The sequence below is a fragment of the Mugil cephalus genome, chromosome 11, assembly GCF_022458985.1.
Source record: "Mugil cephalus isolate CIBA_MC_2020 chromosome 11, CIBA_Mcephalus_1.1, whole genome shotgun sequence".
Classification (NCBI taxonomy): Eukaryota; Metazoa; Chordata; class Actinopteri; order Mugiliformes; family Mugilidae; genus Mugil; species Mugil cephalus.
Window position 1 is genome coordinate 16,556,528 of NC_061780.1, and position 10,811 is coordinate 16,567,338.

The 10,811-nt window shown below is 42.5% G+C and overlaps 1 protein-coding gene across 1 annotated transcript; it reads left to right on the forward strand.

The window, feature by feature from the left end:
• Nucleotides 1-379: 379 nt before the first annotated feature.
• On the forward strand, nt 380-7,085 carry elovl4a (ELOVL fatty acid elongase 4a). The gene is made up of 7 exons (XM_047598968.1): nt 380-636; nt 1,536-1,620; nt 2,268-2,455; nt 3,287-3,367; nt 3,873-4,044; nt 4,670-4,797; nt 4,894-7,085. The coding sequence occupies exons 2-7, from the start codon at nt 1,554-1,556 to the stop codon at nt 5,218-5,220; spliced, it is 963 nt and encodes a 320-aa protein (XP_047454924.1). The 5' UTR covers nt 380-636; nt 1,536-1,553; the 3' UTR covers nt 5,221-7,085.
• The last annotated feature ends 3,726 nt before the right edge of the window (nt 7,086-10,811 follow it).

The following is a 10,811-nucleotide window of genomic DNA, read 5'->3' on the forward strand; positions in this document are numbered from 1 at the left end:
AGCAGGGGAACGAGTATGTATTGAAACACGCCCCATAATGAAAGCCACCACTTTGCCTACATTGGGTTTGTGTTTTGGAGATTATGTTATAGGATATAGGAGAATTATGAGCTGTTCCAAGCTTTCCCTTTAGTTTAGTCTTCTTTTGTTAATTCCATGTGTCCAGTAAAATAATAACAAGTTGACTTTTTTTTTTTTTAATACGCTTTTGTGTTCCTCGTGTCTTTGTTTTTAATGCTGTTATAGAACCTTTTGCCCTTTCATTTTTTTTTTTTTTTTTTGGACTTTCTTCTCTATCCTTCAATGAACCAGTGGAAAATGAACAGAGCCACTATTGTCATTATTTTGAAAGTCTCCCCGGAAATGTGAGGCACAATCTGTTTGCGTGGATGCTCGCGTTCCCTGGATCTGAGGAGCAATTTAGTGGAGCAGACGCGCAGTGGAGACTAGTATGTGCCCTTAACGAGAAATTCGTGCCATCGCCGTTCATTCAGCGGCCCGTTGCTTTCACCCCGGACACAGAGCAGCCCATCAGTTCATACAAACCCCGACTAGTCGATAAGAGAGCGGAATACCGCAGGTTGCTTGACCTTGCATTGAATGTCATAACAGGCGGATTTTTAGAGCCCGGACACGGTAAGGTGATGAGCATCCTTATTCGAGAGAAAGACGAGCCATATGTCGACATCGTGATGCATGCGGCGTTGATTTGGGCACCACATATGGCCTATATTTCATTCAAATTGTTAGCTCAGAGATGAAAAGGGCTCAGACGGAGTGATAATTGTTAGATTTTTATTGATGCTCGCGCAGGTTGTGTGGTGAAGGCCGGGGTGCGTGCCGCAGAACCCAAATTCGCTATTCAAATCAGGTCGTTTTATAGCTGATATTGGAAATATATTTGCGCAGCTTGTCAGGTATTCAGTATTTTTGGTCCAGTGTGTTTTCGGACACCGATGAACGTTTTATTCTCATAACAGTTTTTTCTTTTTTTATTTCGTTGAGTGCATGCAGGACGATGGCAGATGCTGCAGTAGCGCTCAGTCCGCTACGGGAAGGGGGGGAGACAGAGGGAGGAGGGGTATCATTTTAGGATCATTAAATCACACCGCGCGACTGTGCGTGCCCTGCTGCCGCTGCTGCTGCTGCTGCTGCTTATTAATCTGTTTCTTTAAGAGACGACCGGCTTTAATGGAGAAGTGGGGCACAACACGAGGCAATCCCTCCTCTTATTATAAGACTCGCCAGGTTGGCTTGTGGCTGCGTTCCAGCCAAAAATCTGCTGACACATGCGCTCTGCCGGTCGGCGTTCCCAGCCTTTGTGCGCAATGGAGCTTATAGCCCATCTATCGAGGCCTCGCGGGACTACAGACTCCTATAGGCTTACAACTGGCCTCCTGTTGTCTTTGATGACACTCTTCGGAGAATTAACACAATAATGTGAAATAATGCGAAACATGATGTATAAACAGAAATAAGGAGGTTTCGTGGGACATTAAAGGCCTCCACTTTCACACTTGTCTCTTTGATTTCAGGTTTCATCCGCCACAGCCATGGAGATTGTGACACATTTAATTAACGACACCATAGAGTTCTACAAATGGACCCTAACCATTGCAGGTAAAACTCTTAAATCCGTGCATGTGCCCACACGTAAGCTCGACAGCATCTGTGAGAAGCTGAAAGCCGAGAACTTGTTAAAAACAGAATTAAAAACATAAGCGTTCCTCCTGTTTCGCCTACTCCACAATATAATAAAAACGTGTTTGTACAGCATAATACATTTCAATAGTACTACACTCCGCAGCCTCTAATAATGAAAACACAATTGAATCAACAGCTCTCTCGGCTATTTTGAACCGGTGCTGAACACCATACCCTTCATGAAGATTGGATTTAGTGCAGGGCTCTTATATTTGTTTTCATGAGTGTACCTAATAAACTGGAGGGTGAGTGTATGTGTCAGTACACACAAGCTGCAGTAAAGTCAATTATACAGCCTTATTGAAACAAGGAATACAAGCTTGCACCTCATTTAGTCGCCGTCAGTCAGGTGATTCAACCGTTTCAAGAATCCTAACTTTCTCCAAGTTCACCATTAAACAATTGAACTGGTCTCTACAACATCTCTCATCTGCACTCCCACTCAGCGCCTATAGTTGAACTGTGCTCTCCTTAAAATAAACTGACATTGAACCCACGCTGTGTCAGCGCCGTGCACGCATTAAGAATATTTATGTAACGCTCTGAGAACTTCTGTCCCGCAGACAAGCGCGTGGAGAAATGGCCTCTGATGGACAACCCCCTGCCCACGCTAGCCATCAGCACCTCCTACCTGCTCTTCCTCTGGCTGGGGCCCAAATACATGAAGAACAGAGAGCCCTTCCAGCTACGCAAAACCCTCATTGTGTACAACTTCAGTATGGTCTTCCTCAACTTCTTCATCTTTAAAGAGGTAGACTGCTCGTAGCCTAAACTAATTTCCAACACTGTCTTCATGGGTATCACCAAACATTTCTCCATATATCCAATATGTCAGTATTTACACTCCACTCTGTGCATGTACAGCAAAGCAAAGTTGGTGGCCTCTAACACCTCTGTCAAAAAATGTGATACAAAACACTCTTAAAACACATTAAACATGAACTCATATGCAAGTAATGACAAGTCATTGTTAGGGTTGCAATTCTGGACTCACTCTAACCACCACATTTTAACTCTTATATCTGCTTTAATCTGCATTATGAGGTGTATTTCAAATGATGTCACTGTTACTATTTTGTACATAAAGTCCGTCCAAATTATGTGATCGGCCTAGATTTTGTCCAGAGCAGAATCAGTTCCCAGTGGAGTGATTCCAGTCCAACTATTCATCAGAAATTCTTTTTTAATTTGTCGTTCTTGAATTGATTGTGCAAAGTACGTCTTACAATGTCTAATTCTGGAGTTTCCCTCTGATGTATTTTGGTAGTTAATGTCACTGTAGTCGTGAAAGTATCATAATTCAGTGGAAGTAGATGCCAGAGATGCTTGAATGTGTAAACTCGTTGCGTTTAGTAAAATTCTAGAGAACCGATTAAATTATACTCATATTCCACTCATAACGATCCTCCCAAATGAGCACATAACAGTCGCAGTCGTACACTGTAGGTTCAGACTAACCTAATTACAGTGTGCGCAGCCCTTTGCCTGCTCTCCTCCCTCCTTCCTCTTTCCTGTCATTTTCACTTCATGTCTTTCCCCCTTTAAACCTGTGATTCAGTGGAGATGCTGTCTTGTTTTTCAGCTGTTTATGGCAGCACGGGCGGCACGATACAGTTACATCTGTCAACCTGTGGACTATTCAGAGGACCCCAATGAAGTCAGGGTGAGTGTCCGCAGTTAGACACAAACGCAAATTTTCTTTTCTTACCTGTTCGGTAACTTTAGTTTTTATTTTCACACATTTCTGAAAGAAACAAAAAACTCTGCCTAACTTTTACAGTTGGTAATAATAATCCATGTCAGCCTGCCAGGGATGCTTTATTCTAAAGTGGATTTAGAAACACGATCAGTTTCCATTAATTTGAACCGTGCTCCTGTTATCAGAAAAAGTGGTAGCTGGAAGACGGTGTTCAGTTTCGCCGCCTTCAGTTCCTTCCTGCTCCATGACGTAGTTACATGCTAGACACAGACACCAGGAGGAGTAGTAAGTCAGTCTCGGGTGACCCTGAAGTTAAAATGTTGAAAATGAGAGTAGAAGAGAAGCACTAAATCTAATTATGTATATAGAAATGTTAATCCAGTGTTTGCATTCTCCTCTCATTCTCTATTTCCGTGTCTTTTTTTCGTGTGTACCTCTCCTCGCATTCCCCATGTGCCGTCTGTGACAGGTGGCCGGAGCTCTGTGGTGGTATTTCATCTCTAAGGGTATTGAATATCTGGACACGGTGTTTTTCATCCTGAGGAAAAAATTCAACCAGGTTACCTTCCTGCACGTCTACCATCACTGCACCATGTTCACGCTCTGGTGGATCGGCATCAAATGGGTGGCAGGAGGACAGTGTGAGTAGCTCATGCTGCAGTAAACCGGCACCTGTCCCCCTATAGTTGGGCCTCAGCCTGGTGTAGCCAGACTCACATTCTCAAGAGAATGTAAGTCTGGTAACAATCCACTGGGACTTCATTATAGGATGTGTTTCACAAAGAAACAAAATACATCTGCACGCAATTGGATAGACAATCAGAACCATTCTGCTGAAACAAATCCAACTTCAAACGATTCGATTGACCCAGCACATATTCCCCTACCCACAAAATATTTGTGGGTAGGGGAAGTTGGATCTGGCTTCCAGGCTAGTTAAGCCCTACATTCAATTTAAAATGGCTGTGCTCTTTACCCAATTTCTGAGCAAGTTAACGAGGCTATTAACCCCCTAAAATACATTACTCACATCACACAATTTGCCAGCAAAAAATTAAAATAAGGATTTCTTATTTCCCAAGAGTATAAAAGCAGCTTGCAAATGAAAATTGCCTTTGATGCTCAATTGATCTCAGTGCAGAATTTGCAAACTTCCCTTCTCGTTAAATGGTGCATTGGTAATGAGCTTAAAATGTGGACATTGCATTGTTAGCTCAATGCTAATGCTAGCACGGCAACACTTGCTTTGTTTTCTTCTTCTTGCAGCATTCTTCGGTGCACACATGAACGCAATGATCCATGTCTTGATGTATCTGTATTATGGCCTGGCGTCCTGCGGACCCAAGATTCAAAAGTATCTGTGGTGGAAGAAGTACTTGACCATCATCCAGATGGTAAGATGTTTGACGCCGACAGTAATTCTGAAAATGTGAGAAACCATTAAGAAGTGCAAAAAAAAAACTGACTTTCTCTATCTCTTTGTGTCTCAGATTCAGTTCCACGTCACCATCGGCCACACAGCCCTGTCGCTCTACGTCAACTGTGACTTCCCCCACTGGATGCACTACTCCCTCATCTGCTACGCCATCACCTTCATCATCCTGTTCGGCAACTTCTACTACCAGACCTACCGCCGCCAGCAGCCCTCTCGACGCGACGCCTCCTCTTCCTCCAAAGCGAGCAAGGCTCTCTCGAATGGCACCCTCAACGGGCTCAGCAAAGCCGCCAACGGTGCGCTGCTGGCGGGCAGCAAAGAGGAGAAGCCCCAGGAGAACTCTGGGAGGAGAAAGAGGAAAGGACGGGCTAAACGAGATTAGAGGAAGAGGAGCCAGAGAGGTTCGGGTGAGGTAGAGACTTGCTTTGGCTACTAGGTTGATAGTGCTAAATCATGAAAGACTTAATTTGAGGTTGATTTAGACGGGTGGATGAGTTCAGGCATGATGTGTTTATTTAAGCCATGATCTGTTGTAGATAAAATAAGAGACAGGCCTTTGTTTAGAGAGGATCGTTCAGTTAGTTAGAGGTGTAAAAGTTCAAGATGACCATTATCAGAAATAACCCAAAACACAATAGTGTCTGGTATGGGACAGACGTTTGTATTCCTTCTCTTTATTGTGGTGCCAAGTACTGTGGAGCTGGTTTTAAAAGCGGTCAACTGAAAACTGAGCCTGAAGAGAAAAAACACATAGTTTACCCGGTCCGTTCTCCGGCACACCGGAGAAAGCTACAATCAAATGCACCTGGGCTGCTTAAGAAATAAAAACTAAACAGAAATTATACGTCGTAGATTACACACTGTTGTTAATAGCAAACACTGCTGTATTGAGACGGGAATACACATCACGACACACGCACAAACATGTCGGTTTATATTTGGCTGTATGATTTTGTTGTTTGCCTGTACAGATATAAAACTACAATAATGTACACTATCATGTCATTATTTTTGTCCTCAACTTATTCAAGCTATCGTTGATGTTACAGTTAACTGTCTGCTCACACTGACACCTCTGCAATTATCCTTTTATTTGTGCTGATGCTGGTTGTCTTTATTTATTATTATTTATTTATTTATTTATTTAGGGATGTGGACTCTCTCCTCCGAGCTGTCATCCATTAGCGCACAGTGACATTCTGAAAAAAAAAAGAAGCCGAAAATAACAATAACCAGAAATAAGGTGTGCATAGAAGTAGAAAATATGAATTTCCAGCCCTGTGAGACTTGTGCGGTATTGTTCGATTGCTACTTTGAGACGGAATAACCATCAACTTTAGCTCATATTGGGTTGAAATTTTGATTATTCTCTATTTCTGCAAACAACCACAACTCATTTTCTATATCCCTACGTGTATGTCATGTGATGAAATGTAATAAATATTATCCAGAGACATGATGTATCCGATGCGTAACTCAATGTTCCCCTCTCGGACAGCGAAGCGGGTGGAGTTTTGTCTTTGCCGATGTTTACCTGTCTTTTTATAATAAAGTTGTTGTTTGTCTTAGATTGCTGGTGAAAATGTTGTGTGCCGAACAAAGACGTGGTGACAGTGGTGTTCTGGCCTCCCTTTTGTATTTACGGAGAGTTCAGAGCTAGCTTCCAGCCACTTTTTTTTTGTTATTTTTTTGTTTTTGTTTTTTTTTAATCCTGTTAACTGTTTTCTTTATATCGTCGCATATTCAGTCAGATATCTATTTGCATCTACGCTCAACTCATGTCCTGAGCTGGCTTGAATGTAAATTTATCAGGGGAAAATTTAGAAAAAAAAGTTAAAGGTTATGATTTCTATACAAAAAGAGCGAGTGAACCTGATACGCTGACTATGTATGTTATACCACTATTGCTCTGCCTGAAGTGTATAGAGTATAAATCAATGATCGGCTCTATATCAGCAAATTTCTGCTCCATGTAATCCATCAAGCAAAGCATTTTGATGTTATTTATGAGTTTATTGCTAATTTATTTTAATGTAAATGCTGATTTCCATCTAGCTGAGGTTGCTTATCTGTGTATTTTGTCTTCTTTTGCGTTGTACATATTACATTGTGATATTTTGTACACGGTGCATTTGAATATGCTCCCAGCTTGCTAGCTTTGGACTTTTGTCCCCCTCTCCCCCCCTTTTTTTAATATCATAACTTTGAACTGTCTTCTGATTAAATTAAACTGAATGCCTGTTCAAACGCTGTCCTCTTTTTACCGTGTACTTCAGAGTAAACGCAGCAAACGCCAGGTTTCCAACACTAGAGGGCACTACAATCATATGACGGTAAAGAATGTGTTCACTATGTGAGCCACGTTTTAGACCAACTTCTATAATTATGGAGCTGACTTATCCTCAAGTTAGAGAACTCTATTAGGGTTTTATAATATGAGGAGAAGAATATAATCAATCCAAAATTTTAATAGACATGTCTGAGCAATAACCTCCCGGTCCCAGTTTGGTATCGACTGGGAGGATTATCAAACTCTGCTTTGCACAATGTCAATCAATTTTTGCACTGCATTACCGTACACCAATCAGGCATAACCTTATGACCGCCTTGCTAATATTGTTCAGGTCTCCCTTGTGCTTCCACAACAGTTGTGACTCATCAGAGAATGGACATGGTCCTTCTGAGGGTGTCCTATGGCGTCTGGCAACAGGATGTCGTTAGTGGAGGCCATTGGGGCCTTTGGGTCCTATGGGTTGAGGGGAGGGAGGGACCTCTGTGGATCATCCCAAATTCCCTTCAATATTATTATATTATTTACTGAATATTATTTACTTCTCCTGTCAGTGGTTTTAATGTTATGGCTGATTGGTGTATAGCCTATCATCATTGTAAAATGTCCTGAAGCCCAGAGTTGGAATAGCATACTGAAATGCTTGATTTGCATTTTCACTTGAGTATTACATTTTGTTTCTTGACACCTCTACTCCACCACTTGGCCTTTCACACGCTTGCAGTGATTTGTTGGTCAGCGACCATCTTGACCACAGTGGAAACTGATCTTCAGGTTTCTGAGATGCTCCTGGAACGTTGTCAAAGTTCATAATATCAAGCACTATCCTCTGGCTAGATAAATCTTTAGGGAGTTCACATGTTTTTCTTTTAGCATTCATGAAAGGGACTAGTATATTTAGTACAGCAGTAGGCCTATAGATGGGCGGTTCCAGTACAGGGTGGGGACACATCTGTCACAATCAAATCATGTATTGCACGTCTAATGTTTTTAAAAATAACCATAACTCTAACCACTGGTGGGACCAAAAAAAAAAAGGAACTAACCAACTCATTGCAAATTTCAATTCATGTCACTGTTCAATCCCCAAATTCTCCTCCCATTTCTACGAGTTTAGACAAAGGTTTCCATGGTAACTGTACACAGCAGCTGTCTAACCCCCCACCCCCACTCACTCACCCTCCCAAATCCAACCGCTCGTCCCCCTCCTCCACCTTCCTCGCTTGGAATCAGCTGGGGTCTGAGTGGGAGAGAGAACCGGTGCAATAAACTATTAAACAGGGGTTTTAGAACTAATGTGTATGTGTTTGTGTGTGTGTGTGGTGAGCGGGTGGACTGGTGGGTGTTGTGTGTATGTGCTTGTGTAATTTGTTGTGTGAGAGATTGAGAAACATGTTTGTATGTGCGTGTGTGCATTTACAACCCCCCTGCAGAGTTTATGAGTGGGAGGCCTCCACTTGGAGAGGGGTATTACACGGATAGTGTTTGTGTCAATCCTCAATGCATTGCAGTAATTTCACAACTCAGGAACAGAACACCAAAAGCCTCATCAGCCTCCTTTTTCCTTGGTCGGTGTTCATATTTCTGTGCAGCTTCTTCTAAAGGAAGTTTCTAAGGAAAGACACTATGGCTCAGTGATGCCATGCTAGACAATGGATACATCTGCCTGGATTCTATCTGCAGTGCACCATGAAGATAGATGCAATCGGGGAAAACAAAAGTTCTCACCATTTGCGTCTACACGAAGACTGGTGTAAGATACTGGTCACAGTTTAGATATCGGGCAGAAATTCACATCAAGATTTTCTCCTTTCTCTTGGTCAATGTTTTGATTGCACCCTGGATCAAAGCCTGGCTGACCAGATAAAGCGGTTTGGAACAAAAACATGTGGACTCAATTTTGATAATCTCTGCCCACTTTGACAGAACAATATGAAACCGCAAACCACCAAATGATAGACAGCAAATGAACTGTACCACCAGGGTTAATAACACACTGGACCGCTGCTACATAATAATAATAAAAATATTTTATAAGGTTGCATGTTGTTCTGTTCTGCAGGGAGAACTGAGGGACTGTGACCACAACTTGGTTCATCAAAGGGGGTTTAGTTTGTTTTTAAAGCTGCAACTCGAACTTAATGAAACTGTGCCATCTTACACTTTTTAGCTCATAGCCTTGTCAAGACTTGACGCATCGACCAATACCTTCTGCCTTCCTTCTTGGCCTGTTAAAGTCATCAGTTGCCAAAAGATAGGGGACAGACCTCTGTAGGAAATCAATGAGGTTAAGGGACAACAATGCACCAGTGTGGGCAGTGCTTGCACCATGCAGTAGTGACCATTCACCTCTGCATTCTGCAACACATTGATCAAACATTGACTTGTGCAAGGGCCGGATAAATCCAATGACTCATCCAACCCGGCAGACTTCAGGTCAACTTTCAGAATTGTTGGTCCAGGAAAGATTTCCTGGAAAGTGAATTACTCACTGTATCCCCAGCTATCTGCAAGTGGATCGCCAGCTTCCCAATAGAAAAGAAATAGCAGGCTGCAGAATTCATTTCCAGTATTTTGTTAGTAAGCACTGGTGCTCCCCAGGAACCTGTCTGCTCTCCACTGCTGTTGTCCTTCTGCGCCAGCGACTACTTCAAGTACTTACAGAAGACGCAGACAAATCTGAATTTGGTGCTCTGGTCTGAGCTGCAGATGCATAAGACTCTAGAGACGGCAATGGACCTCAGGAGAACCCCCTCAACACATTATCTAACAGCCCTGTGTCAAATGAAGAGTCCTTCAATTTCCCAAGACCTGAAGTGGGAGGCCAACATCCTCTCCATTCTCAGAAGGGTCCAGCAGAGGATGTATTTTGTGCAACAATGAAGAATGCAGTCTGAAATAGGAATTGCTGAGCCGGTTCCACACTGCAGTGATGCAATCTGTCCATTCCACATCCATCACGGTGCGGTTTAGAGCAGCCACAAAACAGGCTAGACTAAACAGAAGGGAAACAAACAAACATCTGCCCACCACCCAATACTCTTCAAGAACCAGGATGGTTCCCCATGGACAGGGGAATGTGATTTTTCATCCCTCACACCTAGGGCACAGCATTTCCAAGTTCCTCCCCTCCAGCAGCCAATACAATTCCCTGTATCCAAAAAATACGAGACACATAACCTTTGCTTTCTCTATGCCACCACCTCGTAAACAGCTGACAGGCAACACAGTCTCATCCTCGCACATGATGCACAGTATTCCTGCTATCACCAGCACTTTATGAGTACGCTTTTACTGTTGTCTTTGAATAGTATTGTCAGTGTTGCAAGAGACACGAACGATGGAAGATTTAGCTTTTTACTCATCCTCAGCCTTATTATTTATAAATGTGCAACTAAATGTGCAGCTAAATCGTCAAACATCTGTCTGTTCTTGTAAGATAAGTGCTTCTGCATATACATTAACCTGTATCCGGGCAGATCTACCTCCTTCGGTGAAATCCCTTGTGAATTTTAGAGCAAAGTAACAATTTTCCTCCTTGTCAGGAGCTCATTTCAGATGTGGAGCACAACAACTGAGACCGGAGACAGGCTTGTTTTTTTTTATGCCTCACAGGAAAAAATTTATTGCGCCAACAAAATACAAGTCACATTTGAAAAGCTTTTTGCTGGTTACCTGTCTGT

Bases quoted from the DNA above. Each gene is read 5' to 3' on its own strand.
- elovl4a (XM_047598968.1), top strand. From the start codon at position 1,554: ATGGAGATTGTGACACATTTAATTAACGACACCATAGAGTTCTACAAA. The intron at 1,621-2,267 runs GTAAAACTCTTA...TCTGTCCCGCAG, and splicing joins ATGGACCCTAACCATTGCAG to ACAAGCGCGTGGAGAAATGG. The intron at 3,368-3,872 runs GTGAGTGTCCGC...CGTCTGTGACAG, and splicing joins AGGACCCCAATGAAGTCAGG to GTGGCCGGAGCTCTGTGGTG.